The sequence below is a fragment of the Diceros bicornis genome, chromosome 19 (genome assembly GCF_020826845.1).
Source record: "Diceros bicornis minor isolate mBicDic1 chromosome 19, mDicBic1.mat.cur, whole genome shotgun sequence".
Classification (NCBI taxonomy): domain Eukaryota; kingdom Metazoa; phylum Chordata; class Mammalia; order Perissodactyla; family Rhinocerotidae; genus Diceros; species Diceros bicornis.
This window is the reverse complement of record NC_080758.1, coordinates 25272152-25299944: the sequence shown is the minus strand read 5'-3', so window position 1 is coordinate 25299944 and position 27793 is coordinate 25272152. Positions and strand designations below refer to the sequence as shown.

The window sequence follows — 27793 nt, the reverse complement described above, 5'->3', positions numbered from 1 at the left end:
GACACCCACCTGTGGATTCCCTTATCTCACCATCCTCCTCCCTGCCAGCAGCCTCACAAGGCCAAATGCAGGCTGGTGGGAAAGCACCGAATAGCAAGGCCACAGGCTTCCCCTCCCTACAAGCAGCCACATTCCTCGCAACCTTTAAAGCCCCTTGCCTCCTATCTTTTGGGGAGATGAGACAAATTTGAGGGCTCACTCTCATCTCCAGGCTGATGTGACCCAAAATAAAAACACTTTCCTTGCCATCAGCCTAGTGTTTCAGTTTTTATTTGGCCCCTCTTGTGTGGCAGGTAAAAGAACCTGTGATTGTGGCACCAGAAACAGTGGCACCGCCTAACAGTAATGATGATGCTGCTGATGATTGTGCCTTCTTCCTGTCTGGGGAGCCCAGCAAATAGCTTTATTCCTTTGGCCCCTGAAAGCTTTCACACCTTCCAGAGCTCTTCTTTAGAATTCCTGGACCCAACAGCTGCATAGACTATCATAAAAAAAAAAAAAACAAAAAGACTACTAGAAAAATTAACATGATGATGATGATGATAAAAAATAACCTTCCCAAGTCACCTGGTTTGCTGAGATCACATTTACAAGCCATTGGGTGAGCTGATTCCTCCCCAAATCGAAAAGTAGAATCTTGTGACATTGGGAAAAAGTTTATTTCTCCTCTTTTTCTCTCTCATTACTTATCACAATATTTATCAACATCTGGAATTCTGCATAATGTATGCATGTTAGAGGTTGCAAAGGTAAAACAGATGAGGCCTGAGGGGAAGGGTGGGCAGTGCAGCCACTAGGGAGCTGGGAAATAAAGAGAAGAGGTGGACTTGATGAGGGGAAAGGAACACTGAATTCACTGATGGGCCAAGGGCTACTCCTTTGGAATCCAAAGGCAGCCTCGGTTTCCTAGTTTTGAATGATCTGGAATTAGTTGATCTCTGTCTGACAGAAGCCCTGCAGGAAGGCCCAGCTGTACTGGAGCACCCCAAGTAACCCTCAGTAATTTCATCCAAACCAGAATCATGGAGCCCCTGTACTCACTGATGCCTCTGGAGGGCCCTGAAACATGTCCTCTCTCCAGGATGTCTCTGAGGTTGTTTCCTGCCTTTTGCCAGGGACCCAGGACTGTTGCTCACTTCTGAGGCCTGTGTGATCTGTGGTTATCATAATATCATACTAACAGTGACTACCGGTTGAGCAGCTACTTGATCCCAGGATGATACCCAGGCTCCCAAATTTGCTTGAGGTAGGTATTATTGTAAATAAGGGAACTGGGCCTTGGAGATGCTAACTATCACACCTAGATCTCATGCCTCAGCGCTGAAATTCATACCCAGCCCACCTCATCCCAAAGCCTATGCCCTTAACCACTAGGCCACTGAAAGCCAGACATAGGGGATTCTGTCTGCCCAGAGCCTACACCTTGCAGGAGACTCAGCTCCAAGATCTTTTCCCCTTTTCTTTTCTCTGTTGTTTTCCTGCAACCTGGTGCCATCTCTGTCTTCTCCACCACAGCAGGACTCTTGAAATTGCCAGGGACGGCAACTCAGTTCAAACGGCCTACAGGAAAAAAGGGAACTTTTTCGTTGTTGTTCACGGCATTAAAAAGTCCAGAGGATAGATCTAGTTAGTATAAAGCATGGCTAGATTCAGGTCCTCTGGAATGTGTCACTCTGTCTCTCAGTTCTGTGTTGGCGTCACCTTCTGGCAGGCTTCCCCTCCTGGGGGCAAGGAAGCAGCTCTAGGCTCACCTTCCTGCCAAGCCTGACAGCCCTACTGAAGAGAGTGTCTTTTCTCCATTTTCAGGACAGGCAGGTCTCTTTCACAGTTGCCGCCTGCAGTGCCACAGGCACAGGGGCAAATCTGCTATGGATCAGCAGCATAGGCATCACCTGGGACCTTCTTAGAAATGCCAATTCTAGGGCCCCATCCCAGACCTACTGAGTCAGAAGCTCTGGGGATGGGCCCAGCGAGCTGTGTTTCAACAAGCCATCCAGGTGGTTCTGATGCACACTCAAGGATAACAACCACTGGGTTAAGGAACAGGCTTTGGTGGGGATACATATAAACCAGCAATTAGTAGAAGAGCAGGCACAGGTCCCCACGGAGAGACACGCTGAGGCAGGTCATTCTGTTGGACATCTTGTAGGTGTATGTTCCCATCTACCTCTCTTTTTCTCTCCCTTGTAATAGGGCAAGTATGAGAACAACTGTGAAGGGGGGCAATCAGACTATCAGGGTGCTAGGCAGTGTGAATTTAGGTACTGACTATTTACAGGGGTTGTCAGGAAAAGCCCACTGCCTAGCACTTGGGGACCTTTGGGACCCTTGGGAGGTCATAACTCCACCAGCCACAGAAAGGACGCTAGTAGACCTGGGGGAATCTGGGTCCAAGCACAGCCCCCACTGGGTCCAGGCATCCCAGGGTAAGCTTCTGGCATCACTGTTGGACAATTATCTCTTTTGCACCAAACCACATTTCTAGTAAAAGTCCTAAAGTTTGGGGGTTGAGTCTGGACCAACTTGAGCCATGTGCCTGTCCTTGAGCCAGTTTGGAGAGTTGATCAATGAGGAACTTATTGAAGCTGATTGATGAGGCCTAATCACATAAGCATCCCTGCCTGCCTCCATCACTTCAAGCTGATTTCCTAGCCTTGTCCCCTGGGGTAGTTCTAAGTGGGTCTCAGGGATCAGAATCCGGATTCCTGAGGTTTCCTGAAATCTCAGACCCCCAAAGCAGAGCTGACTCCTGCCAGCTACCTCCTGTAGTTCTCACCGGCATAAACAGGCCCCCCCCAACCCCTCCTGGGTTTTAGTCCATGCTACCTCAAGCCCTCCAAGCTCCTCATTACTTGTCCCCAGCAGGACTTGAAAAGGGATCCCAACACCTCTAGCCTAGCAGGGCCCTCCCACCACAGCCTGCCACAGAGGTGGGCAGAGGGGCTTAGTAGGCAGGAAAGAGCTCTGACCGGGAGGCAGGCAGGACACCTGGATCTGCAAATGACTTTGGACGTCACTTAAGCTCTCTGGGCCTCCATTTCTCCATATGTAAATGCTGGATTCAGTTCTACACATGCTCTAAGGTCGTTCCAAGTTCTAAGATCCTATAATTTTCTAAAGTGTTGTCTAATATTTCTAAGTATTCTAAATTCCCTGCCCTCAAAACAGCTCTATCTCATGCATCGCTGACTGACACAACCCTTAAAAACTTGACATAAAACTCTTCATACATGTTATATCATTGACAGTCAAAATAACCATCTAAGGTAGGTATTTCTGTCTCTGCCCCAAGCCATATGGTGAGTTAACAGCAGAGCCAGGTCTCCTTTCAAAGCCCAGTCCACTGCTCCACAAACCACCCCCACCCAGGCCTTAACTTTCCCTCTCCCTTTCCTAGAAAAAAAATCCAGCCAGGGCAGCCCAGACTATAGGACCGTTGGCTAATTCCTTCTTTCCACATGAAGCTTTGATGGGGGAGCACAGACATCAGGAGTGGGGAGTTGGGAGAGTAGGAGACACATCATCTTTCATTATAGGTACCTGGTCAGTGTCACACACATGACAGATTAGCAGACCAATGATCAGAGGTAAGGCTGAGACCATGTGTGAGGGTGTTTTTTTAAAAAAGACAGCAAAGGTTCTAAAGCTGGAGGCATCACAATCCCTGACTTCAAAATATACTACAAAGCTATAGCAATCAAAACAGCATGGTACTGGTACAAAAACAGACACACAGATCAATGGAACAGAATTGAAAGCCCAGAAATAAAACCACACATCTACAGACAGCTAATCTTCAACAAAGGAGCTAAGAACATACAATGGAGAAAGGAAAGTCTCTTCAATAAATGGTGCTGGGAAAACTGGACAGCCACATGCAAAAGAATGAAAGTAGACCATTATCTTACACCATACACAAAAATTAACTCAAAATAGATCAAAGACCTGAAGGTGAGACCTGAAACTATAAAACTCCTAGAAGAAAATATAGGCAGTACACTATTTGAGATCGGTCATAAAGGGATCTTTTCAAATTCCATGTCTACTCAGACAAGGGAAACAATAGAAAAAATAAACAAGTGGGACTTCATCAGATTAAAGAGCTTCTACAAGGCAAATGAAACCAGGATCAAAATGAATAGACAGCCCATAAGCTGGGAGAAAATATTTGCAAGTCATATATCCGACAAGGGGTTACTCTCCATAATATAGAAAGAACTCACATAACTTAACAACAAAAAAACAAACAATCAAAAATTGGGCAGAGGATATGGACACTTTCCCAAGGAAGATATACAGATGGCCAATGAGCATATGAAAAGACATTCAACATCACTAATTATCAGGGAAATGCAAAGCAAACCTACACTAAGATATCACCTTACACCCGTCAGAATGGCTATAATCACCAAGACAAAAACAACAAATGTTGGAGAGGTTGTGGAGAAATGGGAACCCTCATTCACTGCTGGTCAGAATACAAACTATTGTAGCCTCTATGGAAAACAGTATGGAGATTCCTCAAAAAATTAAAAATAGAAATACTTTATGATCCAGCTATCCCACTACTGGGTATCTAGCCAACAAACCTGAAATCAACAATCCAAAGAGGCTTATGCACCCCTACATTCACTGCAGCATTATTCACTATAGCCAAGAAGTGGAAGCAACCCAAGTGTCCCTCGACTGACGATTGGATAAAGAAGATGTGGTATATATATACAATGGAATACTACTCAGCCATAAAAAAGACAAAATTGTCCCATTTGCAAGAACATGGATGGATCTGGAGGGTATTATGTTAAGGGAAATAAGACAGAGAGAGAAAGACAAACAGTGCATGATTTCACTCATATGTGGGATATAAACTAACACATGGACCGAGAGAACAGTTTGGTGGTAACCAGGGGCAAGGGGGTTTGGGGGTGGGTACAAGGCGTGAAGGGAGGCATTTGTATTGTGACTGACAAACAATAATGTACAACTAAGATTTCATAATGTCAATTAAAAAAAAAAGACAGAAAAAGTTCTGCAGGACATCTCCAAAGAGAAAAGGAAAAGGCAGGGATAACAGAAACCAGAACCCCTGGGGGACCAGAGATGGGGGACTGCATGGGATCTCACAGGAAGAAACAGCTTGAAAGGTATTTCCTGTCATGTCCAGTATTTCTGCCCTAAGTATCTTTGCTGCAAGCAGTTTTGCCACAAGCACTTCCTGTGTCTGGGAGGAGACAGACTTGAGGGAAGGGAGTGTGCTTCCACACTTGGAGGGGGCAGCACGGCTGCCGTGCAACAGAAGGCATTAAACCTCTCTGGCTCAGTGAGCAGCAGCCTCCCCTTGCTTTCTACTGAGAAGCCACTGCGCTAAAGACCACGATGGCAGAGGAGCTGGGGTCGGCACTGTGGGCAGCACCGTCTGGTGGCAGCCTTGCATTTAGGGGACCTGGGTTACACTTCCAGATTTATTGTTCCAAGTTGAAAGGCTCCTTTCCTCCTAAACCTGGGCCTGTGGGTGTGGAAATGGCTTGGATTTTGGTCTGAGAGAGTCCTACCTAGTACCAGAGCCAGTTCACTCTGTGTTTCTTGAACTGTAAAACAGGAATTCAAGTCTCTACAAGGCTATCATTTGGAATAAATAAGCACTTACTTAGCACACACAGGAACACAATTAGGTGTAAAAGAAATGGCGGTAGGCAGTAGTAGATCTCGGACTATTTTGACCATTGGTGTCGAGATCAGTTGAGAGGTAGGTCCCGGGCCATTTGTTGCTAATAGCTGAAGTACCAAAGTATGTAAATTATTTACAGTGGAGTCATATCATATATGCATGTAACTTAATGAAACTTCAACTATATGCATGCAGAAAAAAAAAAGTGAGAATTAATGATCTAAGGGAAGACACTCTGATAAGCATCTAAGCTTGAGTGAGCATGGGGAGGGTCTTGTTGATCCTCCAGTTTTCAGCCCTTCACATCTCTGTGAGACCACAGGCCACTGAGTGTGCCTCAAGGGTTTTGCTTGACACCATGTCTTTAGAACTTAATGTAAGCCCTGACTCAGTGCACTTTAAAAAATAATTAGATAAAACAAGGCCTTCTTTGTAGCACTCAGATGCATTTGCACTCAAATAGTAGAAGAGGTGGAATTACAACTCCAGATACAGCCAAAGATGTGCCAAGCATGATGCTATGGACTTACAGTTGGGAAAGCTGATCTGTGAGGAAGGGTCAGCCTCGACCTCCATTGCCTCATGTTCCCTTGTTCATTCAACTCAACTCAACTCTGAAGAAGGAAGAAATACTGAAGAAAGCCCCAACCCCAACCCACTACCTCTGTCAGACATCATGCCCTAAGTGCAGCAATCTTCACTTAAACATTTCCCGTTGTCTCACATGAGAGCATGGCCCTGGACTTAGACCAACCTGAGCTGGAGTCCAGGCATCACCACTTACTGTATGATCTTGGGTCAGGCCACTTGGCCTCTCGCAACCTCTCTGCTCACTAGTAACATGGGAGTAATACCATCACCTCATAGCCAGAGGCTAAGAATACAAAAAGGAACAAGCCACAAGTGTGGACTGTTCAGTCAAGTAGGAACATTTCAGGAGTCTGTGCAGCTCAAGGATTAAAAGTAAGGTCTCATCCTGGTGTTCAAGGCCTCTCCTTCCAGTCCTCCAGACCACCTTTCTAGCCCTCTATCTCATAGTTCCCCCTATACTAGAGCTGAACCCCCTGCCCCCTAACTCACTCTTGCTTAATCTGTTCTGCTGCCTGGAATGCCCTTGCCTTTAATTCCTCCAATTCAAAATCTTCAGTTCTTTCAAAATCCATTTCAAGCACCGCCTCTTGCATGCGGCCCTTTTCCTATTGCTGCCAGGCACTGGAGTCTGAAGCAGGGCAGAGAAAAGGAAGTGCCAACAGATGGCAAGGCTGTTCATGTGCCTGCCTTCTCCCTCTAGCCTGAGATTCCCAGCAGGTTGAGGTTAGGTCTCAAACATTCAAGCAAACTCTGATATCAGGCCTTCCATTTAGTGGATGACCCTTAGGAGAGCCTTAGTTACCCTTCCAAGGTGGGTTCTTGTTTTTCTTTGATTTCTAAGACCAGACAGGGGTTCAGTACATGACCATTTAGGCAAGTAGGAGGGAGCACAATTTCCCACCCACTTTCCTATCATTTGAATCACAGTGAGGCCTCTTATAAACTGTGTGACTTTAGGACAGATACTTAACCTCTATGAGTCTCCATTCTCATCTATAAAATTAGGCTAATAATATTACTAAGCTTCTTTTGAGAAGAAAATCAACTACAAAGCACCTAGCACCCAGTAGGTGCTCAATAAATAACAGTGCCCCAAGGAGAACTGGATAAATCTAAAGTGGAAATGGGGAGATAAAGAAAATATGAATTGGAACACAAAAAATAAGGTGGAGGAAATAAATACAAACAGGAATTACAATAAATATAAATGGGTTAAATTCACCTATTAAATGACAGTCTTAGGTTGGGTTAAAAAACAGGCTGTTTACAAGACACACATGAAGAGATAAGACTTCTTTCACTTTACCCATCCTTTCAACCCCAAGGGTTTGCCTGCAGCCTTTATCCCTCTGCACTGCAGACAACTGCTTGTCTTTATCAGCACACAACTATTACCCCTTGCTCTAACCCTTGCTCATGCCGTACGTTGTTGGCAGTGGATTATCTATATAATAAAGGCTCAAAATTCATTTAGGCACCAAAATTTTTATTTACTCACCTTCCTGATCTCTTTTGATATTACAAACATCCTATATAAACACTATAGAACAAATTAGTCTCTTTTTGATCCAAGGTTGTGATAGGAACCATCATGTTACAATGTGGTGGCAGATCTATGCCTGCTTTTATGTTTCTCTGGGCCTTCTCAACCTCTGGCTGTCATTTTTCTTATCCTTTCTTCGCTTTTCCTTAACAGTACATTCTAACCCCTGTAAAATAGGGACTGAAAGTACCAAGCTCATTGTTCTGAGGTTTAAGAGAATGTCTAGCACTAAGCCAAGCTCTTAGGAACACTCAAACTCCAACAGTTCCTCCCTGCCCTTTGATATAGGTCCTTCTCATCTGTCATGGGCTGAGGAACCAGTGAACCTGTAAGCCAAGAACATGAGTATAAAGTCCATAAGCCAGGTGAGGGCCTAGATGGTAAAGTGGATGGGCTGCTGACTTCCAGCCTAAAAAAGGACTGACTGAGTGAGCAGTTCCAAAACCCCTGAGCTCATGGTTCCCTGTGGGTATCTCCCGTGTACCTCCGTCATGACCAGGGCTTGAAGAAGGGCTTCTCAATTCCCCCTGCCAAACTTAGAAGAGTATGAGAGGTGCAGCAGAAGCCAAAGACTGAGTGACCAGCCCCAGGGAGTTGATGGGGGACATTAACAAACCAAGCTCAAAGTTGGTGCCATTGTTCTTGGGGAGGAGAGGTGGGATCCGGGCCAGGGCAGCAGCTGGAAGGCTAAGGGCCGGCCTGATTCTCAGTAGCGGTAGTGATCAGGTTTGAAGGGGCCATCACGGGACATGCCCAGGTACTGGGCCTGTTTCTCAGTCAGCTTGGTCAGCTTCACATTCAACTTGCCCAGGTGGGCTTCAGCCACTGCTTCATCCAGCTGGGGAGAAACACAGGAAGACCTACAATCAGTGCCATGCTCTGGGACCCCTTACCTGCATCCAGCTGCCAACAGAGGTCAGAACTGTTCTGTTGTGTCTGCCATGTGTGTTACACATACTATCTCATTCTACCCTCACAGCCAACCTCAGTGGACATGTTGTTTTTGGCTACCCAGTTCCCTTTCCTGAGGAGAGAACCACGCTACATCCTCTCCTCCAAGTAGCCCCGGTAGGACCACCAATTACATATCCTTCCTCACCATCCACCAACCCAAGCAGCTAACCAACAAGCTTCCCTGGAATTTATCCATGGACAGGACATATTTTCCATGACAAGTAGAGACAGGCTCTCCAATTCCACTGGGATTCCTAAACAGGGAGGGTGTCAGTCTCAGCCCACCAGTGGCAAGTCTATTTGACAAATGAAGTGAATGTAGAGAAAAAATGAGCCAAGAGACAGAGAAAGACAGCTCTGACATTGAATCCCTGGATCCAGTGTCTGAAACTTAGACTCCTCCATTATATAGCCAATAGAGCTCCTTTTTAGATTAAACTGGTTGTGGTTGTTTTTAAATATGTCCTTAAACTCTTTGTCTACAAATTCATAATACTCCTTCCCTCAAGAGATGGAGCCTAATTCCTCACCCCTTGAGTTACTCACTTCTAATGAACAGAATAAAGCAGAAGTGATGGTGTATGACTTGGAGACTAGGTCCTAAAAGGCATGCAGCTTCCTCCTTGGCTCTCCCCCTGGAGAAGAAGGCCAGCTGCCATCTCATGAGGACACTTAAGCAGCCCTATGCAGAAACCCATGTGGCAAGGAACTGAGACCTCCTGCCAACAGTGATGTCAAGTGGATCTTCCAGCTCCAGTGAAGCCTCAGCTGACTGCAGCCCTGGCTGACTTTTTGACTGTAACCTCATGAAGGCCTCGAGTCAGGACCTAACCAAGCTAAGCTGCTCTCAAATTCCTGACCCACAAAAACTGAAATAACAGATGTTTATTGTTTTAAGGCAATAAGTCTGGGGGTTAAATTGTTATACAGCAACAGATAACTAATACACTGGTTTGAACACGGTTTCTATCTACCACTTGCCACCAAAAGGATGCTGATTAATAAAAAATTGCCATCTCCTTTTACAAATGAGGAAATCAAGGTTCAGAAAGGTGGAATGACTTGCTCAAGGTTAGTTAATGACAGCCCAAGGTTAGTTAATGACCACAGGTAGTTAATGACAGAGCTAGGATTTGAACCCAAGTCCATCTGGCTCCAAAGTCCCAAAATTGTCTCAAGATCCCAACTTATGGCCTCCAAGGCAGCTTTGAAGAGCCAGAACAGAAACCAAGGAGGACAGAGGCTGGGGTTAGACAAGGCCAATTTCTAAGTCTCAGCAGTGCTGAAACGCATAAAAGGGGTCTGAAAAGAAGGGCAAGTGGTTGCACTTAGAGAAGGGGCTCTCACTCTCTCAGCTTCTAGCTCTGGGCGGTGCCTCTCTCTACTCTCAGGGCCCCATGTCCCATCCCATGATGGCATGATAGCCTTGACTACAGCCCAGCCCAGAGAGCTTTACATTCCCAAGTGGTTTCATATCTACCGTCTCACCAGAGCCTCACAAACAACCCTAAGAAGGAGGGCAGGATTTATTCTTCTATTTAACAGATAAAGAAACTGGGAAGAGGCAGGCAAAGGCAGGAGCAGAACCCAAGCCCACATCAGTTCTGGAGGCAGAATGAAGGTCTCCAAATCCCAGAGTACACTGAATCCTCCCTTTGCTTGACTGGTCCTAGCCCAGAACACCCTTCCTTCTCCCGGCACCCTGCATCCAGAAGGCAGTGTGTCATAACGGTTAACTACTTGGACAGACAGAGCTGGGTTCTAATCTGGCCTAATACTTAACAGCTGTGGGGGCAGGTCAATATCTGAACCTTAGTTTCCTCATTTGTAGTATGGATCTCTCACTGTTACAAAGATCAGTGCTATTCAGAGTGCTTGGTACAAGTGGGTACCTTAATAAATGGTGGCTGCTCTCTCTGTCACTGTTGTTAATCAAAGTACCTAATCCCTCGCCCACACGTTGCACATGAGGCATGAAGCCTGTCCCCAATCCATGTCTTGGCAGTGATGGAGGAAGGAAGTCAGATTGGGGCCAGGTGCTGGGGTAGGAGATGAGATGTTTGCCTTTTCACTTCCAACTCTGGCATCATTTCAAAGGCCTGCTTACTTTCTCTCCATATTCACAGCCATATTTCCTCCAATTGGGATCAGATGAAGGTCAAATGAGACTTTTTTTCACCCCATAACAAGCCTGGGACCCTGGCAGGCTACATAGAACGGGATAGCCCTGGAGGCCCTTATGAGTAAAATATCTAGGCTGGCAACACAGTGCCTAAGGAAGACTAGTGGGAAAGGAGTTGGTTGGCTCTGGGGACAGACACCCCAGGCCTTGAGTGGACACCCAGCACTCTTCTTACTTCTTATGAGTTGGCAGAACCAGCTTTTCAAGGGCTGGGAGGGGTTGTATGGAGACTCCATCACAGCCTCTCCAGTAGCTAAAGGCTGGAAGAGTAAAACCTACTCCTTATATTTAGCTGATAAGGAAACAGGCCCAGATAGGCTAAGGAGCAAAGCCAAGTTCACCCATGACACTGGCAAAAAGAGCCAGGACTAAAACAGAGCAATTCTGACCCCTGCGGGGGAACATGTTGCATGGGGTGTTAGGATGAGCACTGGATTTGACGTCAGAGAACCTCATTGTCATGGTAACCCTGACCACACACCCCTAACATGTCAGGGCCACGCTCAGTGTGTTAATGGCATCATCTCATTCCAAGGCCATAGTCCTGCAGCCTATAGGCTGCATTCGGCTTACGGACATGTCCAAGTTGACCCACCTGGTTATTTTTAAAAACGGCAATGAGTTGCCTACATATAAAAATTGAATATTTCATACAAAAATTTTGATATCTGGCTTTTCTTGAAATGTCAGTGTAACTGTTAATCACAGGTTACTAACTAATCACTAATCTATATTAATCTAGCTGAGGCAGTGCTGTATAAAGTACACTTCCCTAAAAGGGACACCATTGACATGCCTCAGCAGTCTTATAAATCTGATAATGGAATTTGGCTGACCCCAGTATGAGTTATTTTCCAGGAACCAAGAAGAATGTGGAGCCCGCCCATGATGGAAACCCATTGTTAGAACAGGAAATAACATCGGACCCTGCCAGCAACACAGGAGACAAGAAGTCTGGATAGTGGATGCCAGAAATAACTAGACCTCCTCCTTATTCCCCTTTCTCCCTATGTAACTGCCTCAAGAGTTTGTACTTGTTTAAGATGGTCTTTGGGACATAAGTCCACCATCTTGCCATTTTGCTGGCTAATCAAATAAAAACCCCTTTCTCGACCACCGGCTCATCTTGCAAGTGATTGGCACCAGGTTGTGGTGGGCAGAACAAGCCCTTGCTCACTTATATCAGGAGCCCTGGTCCAACGGGTCCGGACTCCAGGTTGATGACAGGCAGCCAATCCCTTCAGCTGGGGCATGTGTTCTTCAGTCAGTTCCCACCCAGCCCACATCACTCATTTATCTGCCCAATCCCTGTGGGCTAATGCATTTGTGACCCCCGATCTAAGGAAATCCTCACAATTCTTAAAGGAGGTACTATCACCCTCATTTTACAGGTAAGGAAATAGAGGCACAGAGAAGTTAAGTAACTTGCCCCAATCATACAGCTTCTAGGTGGTAAGGCCGAGATTTAAACCTGGGTGTCTTTCACTCCAAAGCCCATGCTGTTCTCACCACCCAGCCCTGCCACTTCAGGGTGTCATTCCCTGCTTTGGGCCTCAGTTTCCTCTTCTGTTAAATGGAAAGAATGATTTGTGCCCTGTAGAGGATGCTGTGAGGACCTCTAAGAGGGTAGAGAGGTGAGCACTTTACAAACTCTGGCAAGCCCTGTGAGGAGAGCCCAGCATTGGACACATGACCCTTGGCCTGGGGTGGAGGTGGGAACCCACCTTCTTGGGCAGGAAGTGGACCCCAATAGAGTACTTGTCTGGGTGGGTCCACAGCTCGATCTGCGCCAGCACCTGGTTGGTGAAGGAGTTGCTCATCACAAAGCTGGGGTGGCCCATGGCGCAGCCCAGGTTGACCAGCTGGCCCTCAGCCAGTAAGATGATGCGGCGCCCATTTTTCAGCCAGTAGCGGTCCACCTGCAAGTGGGCGGAGCAGTGGTGAGGGCTGGCAGGGCACTGCTCCCAGTGTCCACCCTGCCTCATCCGACCCTGTTGTCTAGCAGGCCTCCCTACCTCCAACAGTGTCCAGGAAGGGCCTGGCACACACAATTAGTAATAAGAGCCAATATTATTAAGCAACTCTAAATTGCAGACCTCATAGGTCTCCTGGGAGAATATATAATGAGCTGACACATGTAAAGCACTTGACAGATGGCTTAGCACATACAAAGTACTTGGTAAGTATTAGTTAATGTTGTTATTGTTATTATTATTATTACTGCCATGTGCCCTGGGCTAAGAGCGTACACATAACTATATATATACACACACACACACACATATAAATAAAAATATGTATATACATATATACACACATAAAATTATCATATTTAATCCTAATAACAACCCTACGATTTAAGTACTACTATTATTCCCATTTCACAGATAAAGAAACTGAAGTTTAAAGGGTTAAGTCATTTGTCCAAAGTTGCACACTATAAAGTGGCTGCAATTTGAGCCTGGACAGTGTGAGGACAGATCCCATGTTCTCAATCCCCATGCTTAGGAAAAGCTGAACTCAGCAGCCCTCAGTGTTAGCTGCACATCAGAATCATCTTGGGAGCTTTGAAAAATGGGGGTGCCCTGGCCTCACTCTGAGATTCTGATTCAAGTGGCCCTGAATCCAGGCCCTCTTCCTCCCCATCCCACTGCCCAGGTTGCCAGAGCCTCCCCATCTGCCATCCTTGGCGGCCAGCCCACAAGCACGGCCCTCCGTCAGCCCTCCATCCCCCCACCCTGCTGGCAGGGCTGGGGATTCTCACCTGAGGCTTAATGTTCACCTTCTGCACAGCGTTCTCATTCAGCCACTTGACATCAATCTCCACGTCAAACTGTCCGATGTTACACACAATGGCATCATCCTTCATCTGCTCAAAGTGCCTGTGGGGAGCCCAAGCCCATGGGAGACTGTCAGGGACAAAGAGCAGCCCCAAGCCTGCCCCCTGCCTCGCTGCCCAGGATCCGCCCACCTGGTACCTACCGGCCGAGGATGATGTCAATACAGCCCGTGGTGGTGACAAAGATGTTGCCCTCCTGACAGGCCTCATCCATGGTGGTCACCTCATAGCCTGTGCAGAGACAGTGGCCACGGGTCATCCAGGGTGGCCTGGCCCCTCCTCTGGCCCCAGTGGCTGACTGCCAACCCTCGCCCTATCATACCCTCCATGGCAGCCTGCAGTGCGTTGATGGGGTCGATCTCCGTGATGATGACGCGGGCCCCAAAACCCCTCAGGGCCTGGGCACAGCCCTTGCCCACGTCGCCATAGCCCGCTACCACCGCCACCTTGCCCGCAATCATCACGTCTGTGGCCCGCTTGATGCCATCTATGAGGGACTCTCGGCAGCCATAGAGGTTGTCAAACTTGCTCTGAAAGGAGAGGGAGCAAGGGGGTGATGTGGGCAGGCAAGGCCCTGAGATCTCAGACCCACTCTCAGCATCTCAGCCTGGAGGGCCTTGGGCTGATCACCTCCTGTGACTTCTCCCCACCAGCTAATGCCCTCATGTGCCCCTTACCCTGATCACCCTCAAGACCTTCCTCCTAGCCTTTCTCTGCTGGTCCAGAAAGCTTCCTGAGGATCAATTACTAGGAGAGATTGCTCAGTCAAAGAATCTGCTCCACTTTAACGCTCTTCATGCCCAGCTCTGAGGCTCACTGCGCAGTTCTCTCCCTCTTCAATGCACTCCTTACGCTCAGTCTACAGCCCCTCCCTCCCACCAAATAAGGGCTTCACATGCCTAGTCTGCAGCCTTCCCAGGGTCCCCTCTCCAGGGGTCTACTCCTGAGCTGCACTGGGAGCCAAGGGCTGGAGCTGTCACTGTCCCATGGGCTCACCTTGGTGACAGAGTCATTGACGTTAATGGCAGGCAGTTTCAGGATCCCGTTGGCCATCATCTTGTATAGGTTGTGGACCCCCGTCGTGGTCTCCTCAGAGATGCCTCGGATGCCTTAACAAGAGGGGAGGGGATGAGCTTCAGGCCAGGAAGAGGCTGCCCGAAAGATGGGGGCCTCTGGGATGAGGCCCCAAGAGGCTACACCTGAACTCAGCCAAACTCCTCATCTTTGCCCCCTAAAGCCACTCCTCTTTCTGGGTTCCCATCTCTGTGACTGTGACTGATACCACAGTCCACCCAATCACCCAGGCCAGCATGAGGGAGGAGTCACCACCACCACCAGTCCTAGTCATTCTACCTCCCAACCACTCCTGACTCTCCATTCCCACTGCACTGCCCTGGTCCCTGCCACCATCAGCTCTTGCCTGATCTCCCAGCCACAACCCATCCTCCACACAGCAGCCATTTTTTTTTTTCCTCAGGAAGATTTGCCCTGAGCTAACATCTGTTGCCAGTGTTCCTCTTTTTTTTTATGTGAGCCACTGCCACAGCATGGCAAATGACAGACGAGTGGTGTGGTTCCATACCAAGAAATCAAACCTTGGCCGCCAAAGTGGAGCATGCCAAACTTTAACCACTGGGCCAACGGGGCACAGCAGCCTTTTTTTTTTTTTTATTGAGGTCATAATAGTTTACAACTGTGAAAATTCAGTGGTACATTATTATTTATCAGTCACTATATATATGTGCCCCTTTACCCCTTATGCCCACCCCCAACCCTATTCCCCTCTGAAACCACTAATCTCTTCCCTTTGTCTGTGTGTTAGTTTATCTTCCACATGAGTGAAATTACACAGTGTTTGTCTTTCTCTATCTGGCTTATTTCACTTAACACAATACCCTCAAGGTCCACCCATGTTGTTGCAAATGGGACAATTTTGTCTTTCCGTGACTGAGTAGTAGTCCATTGTATATATATATACCACATCTTCTTTATCCATTCATCAGTTGTTGAGCACTTGGGTTGCTTCCATGTCTTGGCTATTGTGAATAATGCTGCAATGAACACAGGGGTGCATAAGTCTTTTTGAATTGTTGATTTCAAGTTCTTTGGATAAATACCCAGTAGTGGGATAGCTGGATCATAGGGTGTTTCTATTTTTAATTTTTTAAGAAATCTCCATACTGTTTTCCATAGTGGCTGCACCAGTTCGCGTTCCCACCAACAGTGTATGAGGGTTCCCTTTTCTCCACATCCTCTCCAAAATTTGTTATTTTTTGGCTTGTTGATTGTAGCCATTCTAAGAGGTGTAAGGCGATATCTCATTCTAGTTTTTTTTTTTTTTTGGTAAGGAAGATCAGCCCTGAGCTAACATCCATGCCAATCCTCCTCGTTTTTTGTTTTTTGTTTTTTTTTTTTTGCTGAGCAATACTGGCCCTGGGCTAACATCCATGCCCATCTTCCTCCACTTTATGTGGGACACTGCCACAGCATGGCCTGACAAGCAGTGCGTCGGTGCACGCCTGGGATCCGAACCCGGGCCGCCAGCAGCGGAGTGTGCACACTTAACCGCTACACCACGGGGCCAGCCCCCTCATTCTAATTTTGATTTGCATTTCTCTGATGACTAGTGACGTTGAACATCTTTCCATGTGTCTGTTGGCTGTCTCTATATCTTCTTGGGAAAAACGTCTGTTCATATCCTCTGCCCATTTTTTGATCAGGTTGTTTGTTTTTCTCAGGCTGTGTGAGTTCTTTATATATTTTGGAGATTAACTCCTTGTCAGATATATGATTTGCAAATATTTTCTCCCAGTTGGTGGGTTGTCTTTTCATTTTATTCCTGGTTTCCTTTGCCTTGCAGAAGCTCTTTAGTCTGATGAAGTCCCATTTGTTTATTTTTTTCTTTTGTTCCCCTTGCCTGAGTAAACATGGTATTAGAAAAGATCCTTCTAAGACCAATGTCAAAGAGTGTACTGCCTATATTTTCTTCTAGGAGTTTTATGGTTTCATGTCTTACCTCAAGTTTTTAAACCATTTTGAGTTAATTTTTGTGTATGGTGATAGATAACGGTCTACTTTCATTCTGTTGCATGTGGCCGTCCAGTTTTCCCAGCACCATTTATTGAAGAGACTTTCCTTTCTCCATTGCATGTTCTCAGCTCCTTTGTCAAAGATTAGCTGTCCGTAGATGTGTGGTTTTGTTTCTGGGCTTTCAATTCTGTTCCACTGATCTGTGTGTCTGTTTTTGTACCAGTACCATGTTATTTTCATTACTATCACTTTGTAGTATATTCTGAAATCAGGGATTGTGATGCCTCCAGCTATGTTCTTTTTTTTCAGGACTGCTTTAGCTATTCAGGGTCTTTTGTTGCCCCGTAGGAATTTTAGGATTCTTTGTTCTATTTCCTTGATAAAGCTCATTAGGATTCTGATTGGGATTTCATTGAATCTGTAGACTGCTTCAGGTAGTATACATTTTAACTATGTTTATTCTTCCAATCCATGTGCATGAAATATCTTTGCATTACTTGATGTCATCATCAATTTCTTTTAACAATGTATTATAGTTTTCATTGTATAGGTGTTTCCCCTCCTTGGTTAAATTCATTCCTAGAAATTTTATTCTTTTTCTTGCAATTGTAAATGGGATTGTATTCTTGAGTTCTCTTTCTGTTAGTTCGTTATTAGAGTATAGAAATGCAACTGAGTTTTGTAAGTTGATTTTGTACATTGCAACTTTGCTGTTGTTGTTGATTATTTCTAATAGTTTTCCGGTGGATTCTTTAGGATTTTCTATATGTAGACTCATGTTGTCTGCAAATAGTGAGAGTTTCACTTCTTCATTGCCAATTTGGATTACTTTTATTTCTTTTTCTTGCCTAATTGCTCTGGCTAAAACCTCCAGAACTATGTTGAATAAGAGTGGTGAGATGGGCACCCCTGTCCTGTTCCTGTTCTCAAAGGGATGGCTTTCAGTTTTTCCCATGTTTAGTATGATGTTGGCTGTGGGGTATAATATATGGCCTTTATTATGTTGAAATACTTTCCTTCTATATCCATTTTATTGAGAGTTTATGTCATAAATGGATGTTGGATCTTATCAAATGCTTTCTCAGCATCTATTGAAATGATCATGTGATTTTTATTCCTCATTTTGTTAATGTGGTGTATCTCATTGATTGATTTGTGGAGGTTGAACCAACAGCAGCCATTTTTAACATGTATATTTGAGAGAAATCTTTTCAAAACCCTCCAATTACCTCCCTTTGCTCTCAGGATCAAGCGAAATTCTTTTCTCTTGGCCTACTAAGTCTTCACTAAACCCCAGCAACAACCTGGCTTCCTTTCTGTTTCCTCAAAGTCAGTCCTTTCCTGCCTCAGGGCCTTTGCACTCACCGCCTCCCTCCCCTGCACTTTCTTCTCTGCCCTGCTTTTAACAAAGCTGACTCCTTTCCCAGAGGTTTCTAGCCCTGGTCTTATGCTTGCCCTTGGACCATCATCTCAACCAGGCCTTCCCCAGCCACCCAACCCCCACACCATCAGAAGTCAGGAAGCCACACCCCAGCACGCCTACAGGAGCCTGCTGTCCTCCCATCTTCCATAGAATCTGCTGCTCGAGGCACTGGGAGTCCTGCCAGACCTGCTGCTTTTACATGGGCAAGCAGGTACTCCCCATCTGTTTCTAAACTGCCAGCACTCAGCCCACCACCTGCCTTACTCACCCGACAGGAGCTGCGGGTACTTGGTGTGGACAAGGTTGGTGAGGTCACCGCCATCATCCAGAATCATGTTGAGGGGGCCATCCTTGAAGTACAGCGTCTGCTCAATGCACCACAGGTACTCCTCATCTGTTTCACCCTTCCAGGCATACACTGGAGGGTGAGTAGCACATCAAGAACTGCCCTCCCCACTGGCACCTGCTCCAGGGAACTACCTGGAGCAGAGCCAATACTATCTCCTTCCTAATTCTCATCCCCAGCCACCTCCAGCCCCTCTGAGGACTCAGTGGTGGGAAGAACACAACTTGGACCCATATAGATCTGCGTTCAAATCCTGGCTCTGTACTTGCCAGCTGTATGACTTTGGGCAAACCACTTTACCTCTCTGAGCCTCAGTTTCCTCATCTGTAAATGGGGCTCACAACAGTATGGATTAAGTCAGACAGAGGCCAAGTACAGTTCCCCAGATTTAAGTATCTAGATATAATTATTTCCTTTCCCACTCCTTTCTGCTTGGGCCCCAAGGACTGGGCATCAACCCACAGTGACCAGACTCCCACCCACAATGCCTACAGTGGGGAGTGGGGTGCTGCAGGGGCAGGGCACCACTCAGGTGCACCCACAAGGCAAGATCCACAGTTCATTCTTCACTGAAAATACTTGAGGGCACAGCAGTCTTGTAGTGGTTGGCCTCAGGCAAACTCTGGCCAAAAAATTACTAATAGCATCTACTATGCATGGAGAACTTTCTCTGTGCCAGACATTACTCTCACTGCTTCATGCCCCATCTCATTTTTCCTCACAGAAACCCTGTGAGGCAGGCATTACCATCATCATCATTTACAGATGCCCAGAGAAGAGCTAAGACGTGCCTAAGTCACTCAGCATGGCATTTCAGAGCAGGCCTCAGAACCCAGGGCTCCTGACTACCAGCCCAGGCTCTTCTCATCATATGGTATGACTGGGACACAGGTATAGGGCTCCTATGAACCTCCTGTGAGCAAAGGACACCAGCCAAGTAGGGGCAGCTACCCCGCCCCCTAACTGGGGCAGACAATGGTCTTGATAAAAAAGCCTTTTCCAGAAAAGGGCCATGAAGCCCAACCAAGGATGAGGAGACAGAGACACAGCGTTCCAGCCCCGGTCAGTCTCTAGAGGGGTCCTCTGGACCCTTTCCCCTCCACCTGAGGTTGGCAAGAAGGACTCATGAATGTCCTATTTAATCACCATCAGAGCTAACTACTCCCCTCCCCAGGCCCAGGCAGACATGTGGACATTTCACTAGCACCTTATGAAAGTCCCTCTCCAGTGCTGGTCCCTCCCCACTCCCATCAACCATCAGACCCGAGGCAATAGATCTCTGGGGCTCTTTTTCTGCCCAGTGTCCCTCCCCAACTTAGAAACAGACCCACACCCTTTCTTTAAGGATCTTCAGTTCCTTTCTTTAAGGAACTTTCCTTCCTCTTCATCATGTGGTTCCCAACCATAATAAGCTCCCACCTTTCCTGGTCACGTGACTGGAGCTAGGCCAATAAGAACCTCCGACAGGATTTGAGATGACCAGTAGGACAAAACAGCTCTTTCCTATGGGTCACTAGGTTAGGATTCTGTGGCCATGACTCCTCTCCCCTGTGGTAGGGAAGCCTGTTGCTGTAGGAGTCTGTGAAGCAAACAAGGAGAAGCAGAGGCCCTTCATGTGGTCCCACATCCTCAAGCAGCAAGCAGGACCCACCTGGAATGCCAGCCTTGGCAATGGCCGCCGCTGCATGGTCCTGGGTAGAGAAGATGTTGCAGCTGGACCACTGCACCTGGAAGAGCCAGCAAGACAGAACCGTGGTCACAGATGGCTCAGCAGCACCAAGGCCCATGGACAGGGATAAGGAAAAGCCCTGGAGCTAAGGGTGAGAGGCTCGGGACCTAGGCCCAGCCCGCTCTGCGACCATAGGCTGGGGACCTTGGTGAGTGGATGGGAGCCAGAGCAGTGACAAGACCTGACTTCCATTTTAAAACATCACTCTGGTGCTGTGTGGAGGGAAAGGGCTCCACAAGGAAGCAAGAGGACAAGTGAAGAAGCTGTTGTAAGTACACACAAGAAATGCAACAGTAGCAGTGGAGGTGATGACGGGTATATTTTGAAGGCTGAGCTGATGGGATTTGCTGCAGAATTAGTTGTTGGAGTTTGAGAGTCAGGGATGACTCCAGGTTCTTGTACCGAAACAACCTGGAAGGCTAGAGTTTCCTTTTGCTTACCTGGGGAAGACTGCGGGAGGAGGAGGGTTAGGAAATCACGAGTTTGTTTGCACATGGTGAGACCGAGATGTCTATTACATCTCCAAGTAGAGATGACACATCAGCTGCCTGATATACAAGTCTGGAGTTCCTGGGAGAAGTCCAGGCTAGTACATGTATTTGGGAGGCATCATCATATAGACAGTGTTTAAAGCCATAAAATGATACCACCCAGAGTGTGGATGTTGTAAAGAAAGAAGAGGTCCAAGGACTAAACCCCGGTGTGTACTTTGTTAGTTTTGGCTGCTCTGCCGAGCCTACTCCTTAGGAAACCATCTTGCTCTGAGACTCGCGGAGAGGTAGGAAGACCTGTCAATCACTGGTACACATGACCCTGGCTGAACCAATCAGAGCACACCATCCCTCAGGCAGCCAGGATTGGCCCAAGGCAAGCACATGACCCTGGGAGGGCCAATGAGAGCCAGTCCTTAGTTGACCCAATAGGACTCTGGGGTTGAGCTTTTCCAACCAGGGCTTCAGTGTCAGGAGCTGTGACTTAAGGGCAGACAGACGCTGTCTTCCCAATCAGGGAGAAAATGTGCAGAAGTCACCACAAAGGGTGGAGACCCTGTGACAAGGCTGGAGCCCCTGCTGGGCCCGAGGGGGCACCACATTGGACTTCCCTGCCCCACAGAACAGCTTCTGGCCTCACCTCAGCACCCAGGGCGACGAGGGTCTCAATGAGGACGGCTGTCTGCACGGTCATGTGCAGGCAGCCTGCGATGCGGGCGCCCTTCAGTGGCTTGGAGGCCGAGTACATCTCCCGCATGCGCATCAAGCCTGGCATCTCGTTCTCCGCAATGTCCAGCGCCTTACGTCCCCAGGAGGCCAGGCTGATGTCAGCTGCAGGGGCAGGATGGATGGGAGTTCTGTGAGGCACCTCATCCCACCAACCAGGAAGCACCACCACTCGTCACTCATCCACTTATGGACTCGAAACACCAGGCCCAGCAATCTGCTCGCCGCACCTTCCCACTCATTCAACCAGGATTTATGGAGCTGGGGCAGTCAAAAAAGAAAGACCTGGTCCCTGCCTAACCGCAGCTTACAGCCTTGTGGGAGAACACGTTTCATCAAAGAATCACACAGGTACACGAAAATTACAACACAAGTAAGTGCCTTCTTGAAAAACAGCTATCAACCTACATATACCTCCCACAACCCTTTCTGCTGCCACCTCCCAACCTCTCGTTCCCTAAAGATTGCAGCTCCTGGCTCTCTATCTTCCAAGTCATCACTCCTGGTACCTTCAATACTCATCAATGATGTTATCTAACACCTTGCACTCAACACACTTCCTTGATCTCCTTGAAGATATGAAAATCCTTCTTCCCCACTCCTAATGTTTCTTTCCAATGGAGGCAACACATCTGTGTAACTAACACTCTTGGCCTCTCTCTGCCCCGGGGAGGTAGAGTGACCCGCCTGATTAGTCAACTTGAGAGGAATACACTGGCCATATGCTCAGTTGAGCTCTCCCTTCTTTTGCAAGCCAGCAGCAGCCAGCCTGCCTCCAGGAAGCATGTTCTTCCACAGAGACCTACTCAGGCCCAGCTTACCTGTAACTAGTGGGTAACTGCTCAGTTTGGGGTTCAGTTAGCAGGATCACTGGGCTTGGACACTAATCTACATAATCTGGCCTCGATGTCATTAGGAATGAAAGTTCAATTTTGGCCTCTATCTGCCACCCCAAATGTCTCAAATTTGTCCAAATTCTCAGGCAGGAAAGGATACTATTATGAGCTCTCTCACTATCTCAATACTCTTCCCTCTAATAGTCTCACCCTCCCTCCTCTGCCACACTAGCCCATTCCTAAGGTCAGTCCCTAGGTCAGTGTTCGCAAGCTTCCCTGATACAAGTCATCCGGCAAGCTTGTAAATCTCCCCTGGAAAATCAGATTCAGTAGGTCTAGGATGCGGCCTGGGACTCCTGGTGATTTTTATCTTTAGGGAAAATAAGATCCTGCCGATCATGAAGGGGGGTATGGGCGGGAGGGAAAGGAATGTAGAGAATTTAATACAGTAATAACAAATAAACCAACTAAGTCAGTCTGCTTCCTACTGTACATCTAAGCAATTTCAGAGATGAAATGTCCTCCCCCGATGGGAGGGACTTGTCCCACTGTGCCTCAACACACACCCTCTCCCCCATCCCCCAGCCCCACCCAGTCCACCTTTTGACAGGCCATCACCTATGACACTCTCCCTTGGAAATCTTGATTTCAAGCAACCGACTCTGGCCATGACCCATCTTTCCAATCCTCTCCCTCTAGAGCCCCAAACTCCAAGGCCCACCTGGATGGTGGCAGCCAGTCAGGTCAGAACCTCTAAGCCATTAAACCTACCGATATCCACTGTCCCTCACCACACCCCCTTCATGTTCTCAACTTCTTCCTCCACAGTTTAAGATGGCCCCTCCACCCTCTTGTCCTCTGAAAACTCCTTGGCAAAACTCCCACCCTGGTTAAACCTAACCCTGCACTGCACCCAAGCCACTGAGGCCAACAGGAGGAAAATCACACCAAGAGGTCTCATTTATTAAGACCACAAATCTCAAGGGACACTTCAGCAATCCTATGACATTTTCTTAGTCAATCTACTCTCCAAACCTCTAATACCTTTCCTCATCAACTGATGACCTCACTTCAGGATTCACTGAGAAGAATTCAGAACTATGCCACTTTTCCTCCATGGACTCTACTAGTTCTCATCTGTAGCTACAGACCGGGCATTCTTTAGTTACAATAGACCAGCTGTCCCTGCTCCCTGGGGCCTGATCCCGTATCCTTTCACCTCCTGAGGACTTCACTACTCCATTGAAACTGCTCTTCTCAAGGTCTCTGAAGACCCACCTGATGCCCACATCTAATGGTCAATCATCTGTGTTCATGTTTCTCCCTGAGACACTGATCCCACTAATGTCCCCCTCGTTCTGAGACCTTTTCTTTACTTGGCTACTATGCCTGTCTTTCCGTGGATTTCCTCCTACCCCTCTGGCTCCTCCTCATATAACTGACTAGTGTTTGGAAGCCCTCAGGCCTCCATCATCTCTCTCTTTAACTCTCACCAGCTGAGCTCATCCCACTTTATGGCTATAAATACCTTCTCCACAGCAATGACTCCCACATATTTATCTTCAGCCCAAACTTCTCCCCTGAACTTGAGACTCATGTAATCCAACTGCCTACTCAGCACCTCCACTTGGATGCCCAACTGGATCTATTATGTGTCAAGTTTGAACCCTCGTGACTCCTTGTGCCACCCCACCAAACTTGTTACTCCCCTAATCTTCCCATTTTAAGGAATGAAACCACCATTCGACCAGCTGCTCTGGCCAAAAACTTACAAGATGTTTTGATTCCTCTATTGCCCTTTCACCCCCTTTCACCCCATCAGCATGCTGTTGGCTCAACATCCCAAATATGTAAGCAATCCAACCACATCTCCCCACTGTCATCTAAACCACTTCTCACTTGGACTGCTGAAGCAGCCTCCTCACTGCTCTTCCTGCTCCCACATGCTGTTCTCCCACAGAACCCAGAGGAAGGGAGCTTTTTAAAATTTAATTTATATCATCTCCACTCTTCTACTAAAGTAAAAAACATACAAACCAACCAACTTCCAGTGGCTTCCCCTTACCCATAAATAAAATCCTAACTCCTCACATGGCCTTTAGGGCCCTACCCCCATGACTGCCCACCCTTCCCCCAATCTCTCCATCCTCTTCTCCCCCTCACTAGCTCAGCCTCATGAACCTCCTTACTGTCTTCAGACAAGCTAAACTCATTCCCACCTCAGGCCCTATCCCAGGTACTTCTCTTAGCCTGGAAGACTCTTCCCCAAGACCCTGATACACTATGTGGCACATAATAGGTGCTCGAGAAAAACATGGAACAGGAAAGATCTTCGTATATTGGTGCTGGAGGAACAGAGAGTGCGCCAGGGTGAGTCTAGTAGTTGGAGTGAAATGAAGAGGCAGGATTTTATTCCTAATGAGGTGGGAAGCCTACAGAGTTTAAGGGGAATATCATGACCAGATCTGTTTTTGAAAAGACTCCTTTGGCTGCTGCATGGATCTGTGGAGCCAAAGACTGAGGGAGATCTGTGAGGAGGGAGACCAGAACCGGGGTGGTGGCTGTGGAGACAGAGAAGCGCGCAGATCTCCTCACTTATAAATTGGAGACCATAATACGACATTATCTGTATATGCATGTCTGGCCCACCCTGATCCTTGAGTCGCCTTTGTAGCTCCAGTGCCCAGCCCAGGGCCTGGCAGAGAGAAAGGGTCAACAAATGTTTACTGACCAGATGTGTTGTTAGGACTGAATGAGAGAAGGTGCATGAAAGGGGCTGGCATAGGACAGGGGTGGCAAAAAAAATGAAATAAATCTGAATCTCGCCCAACTCCCAGCATTTCCCAACAAGCAAAGGGCCCAGAAAGGGCTTTGCCCCAGGTTCCATAGCCAGTCAATGGTGGCCAGGCTGGGCTAGAGCCAGAAGACCTTCTCAAGGCTCCTGGGAGGGGCCCAGCAGTATTGGACAATGGGTTCTGTCCTATCCTCCACCCCCTCCACTACCACCTGTCCCTCTAGCTATAAATAACTCCTTCACTGCCCTCAGGACAGCTATGCCAGCCCCAGAGTTTTCTGTGGGTCTCTCAACTCCAAGAGCATAGGAGGGTCTGGGGCTCCAAACTCCAGGGCTTTTGGTGCCCAGGGAAACTGAGGACTGCAGAGGTTGCAGGAACACCTGCCCCAGGACAAGCCAAGAGGAATGGCAAGACCCTCTCTGAGCCTCAGTTTCTTCATCTGTAAAGTGGGAATAATCATCCCTAACCTTGCTACGAGTCCTGAGTATTAAAGAAGATGCCATATGGCCAAGGTGTGGCATAGTATGCCCTCCTTGATGGGGGCTTCCTTCCTCCCGCCCTACCCCACCAAGCTCCTCCTCTTCCAAATGCAGCCTTCTTTCCTCCCACACAACTCAGTGCCCTCAACCCTGACCCAATGATCTCTCCACAGTGTGACAAGCCCCCATTCCAGCTCTGCCACTGATGTGACCGTGACTTAACCTTTCTGCACTTCAGTTTCATCATCCACACAATGGGGACAACAGTCTACTCTGGACACTACCTGATAAGCTACTAGTTTGACAGAATCTTTGCAAATCACTTCCTATTAGGGCCTCAGTTTCTTCCTCTGTGTAACGGGATCAAGTCCTTCTCTAAAGATAATTCTATAAACACATGCAAATCACCAGATACACAGCAAGTGCTCCCTAAATGTTGATGCCTTTCTCCAGGTTTAATGGTGTCTTGACGTTACTTAAAAATTGCCAGCCAGCCTGAACTGGACTTTGCTGACTGCTCATTAGGGTTGTTCCAAGTGTGTTCACTTATATACAGTGGTGAAAAGGTGTGCTCAGAAGCCTACCTGGCCAGGGTTCATATCCTGCTCCAACACTGTAAGATCATGGGCAAGTTACCTTTATTGCTGTGTCTCAGTATACTCTTCTTAAAATAAGCAAGTAACAGTCCCTACCCTAAAGAGCCGAGAGAATAAAATTAATTAATCTATAATAAAGGTAGAAGGTGGTGCCCATGCCACAGTAAACGCCCAATAAGCGTTTAACTATCCATAGGACAGCAGGAAGGATTTTTCTAACCGCTCCAAATTTTCTCCGAGATTCTCAGCACGACGGTCACCGCTGGTCAGGCAGGTGAACCCAGAAGTTGAGCAACGAGCCCAAAGTCCCCGGAAAGCTGGACCAGTGCCGGCCCCGCCTCAGGCTCGCGCTCCAGGCCTCTCCTCACACCCTTCGGGGCTCCAGTGCCCTGGCCCTCCCTGGAAGAGGCCCAGGGAGGGGTGGGCCCTTGTCAGGGACCACCCAGCCGGCCAAGGAGCCTGTCCAGGCCCAGGAGACAGGATCCGAGCCTCCTAGCGCAGGTCCCCGCAGGTACCAGCCGTCCCAAGCCGCGGCCAGGTGCGCACTCCCCGCCTGCCTCCGCCGGGCCCGGAACACATCGCCAGTTCTCGGCTCCAGACTCCGACTTGTAGTCCGCGGCGGCCTCCGACGACCCGCTCGCCGCGGCACTAAACCTCCCGCCCCCGGCGGCCTCACGCGGCCGGGATCGCGCCGAGCTGGAGATTCAAGGGGTCCTGAGCGCCCGGGATTGGCCCGCGGGCGCGGAGCAGACGCGGCCGGCTGCGCGTCCTGGAACTCACCTACTTTGTAGGGCAGTTTGTCCGACATGCTGGCGGCGCTTCCGCAGGGAGTGATGGACACGGGCGAAGCGGCAGTGCGCCTAACTCAGGACCCGTGCGCGGCCAGCGGCGCCGGGCAGCGTTGTGCGCGTGGCGCGGCGCCTTTAAATACCTTCCTCCGTTTTGCATATTCATGAGTCCCGGGGAGCTGAGCTGTCCGGGGCGGGGCCAACGCACGGGGGCGGGGCCGGAACGGTCTTCGATTCCTGCTGAGAAGTGACTAGACTTATCTCGTGCCTTCCTCCGACCTTCAGCACCTTCAGCGCTGGTCGCGACCGGAGCTCGCCCTAGGCCTGACAGCGAACCCGCGGCCGTTCTTTCACTTGTTCAGCCAGTGAATCCGATGTCAAAACCGAGTGGAACTGACGTTCCAACCAGTTCGCTTCCCTGAGCCTCAATTTCCTCATCTGCAAAACGGGCCGAGTGATACCTATCACACAGGTTTCTGGGCTGACGGCACATTTTTAACTTTCCTAGATATTGCCAAATTGCTTTCTAAGGTAGCTTTACTGACCCTCCCACCAGCAGTGTTTGAGAGGGCCTGTTGCTCCACATCCCTGTCACCACTTGTCAATCTGACACCAGTTTTTGCTAAACTGATGGATGTGAAAATGTATCTCCTTGTGTTTTTAATTGGCCACCCGAACACCCTTTAACATCTCTCAAGGAATCCTTCCCCCAACCTCCACCCAGCTGCTATCCCATCTCATTCCTCCCCTTCTGGTACTTGTACTTTTTCAGTTGTC

The 27793-nt window shown here is 48.1% G+C and overlaps 1 protein-coding gene across 2 annotated transcripts; it reads right to left on the bottom strand.

The window, feature by feature from the left end:
* Window positions 1-7728: 7728 nt before the first annotated feature.
* Window positions 7729-27095, bottom strand: LOC131418512 (adenosylhomocysteinase-like). 2 transcript variants are annotated; one of them, XM_058562876.1, is made up of 10 exons: window positions 27009-27095; window positions 21437-21627; window positions 20228-20303; window positions 18499-18648; window positions 14774-14886; window positions 14100-14307; window positions 13921-14008; window positions 13703-13820; window positions 12663-12857; window positions 7729-8640 (listed from the first exon to the last, which is right to left on the bottom strand). In XM_058562876.1, exons 1-10 carry the CDS (start codon window positions 27034-27036, stop codon window positions 8509-8511), a joined length of 1299 nt encoding a protein of 432 aa, XP_058418859.1. In that variant the 5' UTR covers window positions 27037-27095; the 3' UTR covers window positions 7729-8508. The 2 variants fall into 2 exon arrangements, with proteins under 2 accessions (XP_058418859.1, XP_058418860.1); XM_058562877.1 differs by lacking the exon at window positions 18499-18648.
* Window positions 27096-27793: the final 698 nt, after the last annotated feature.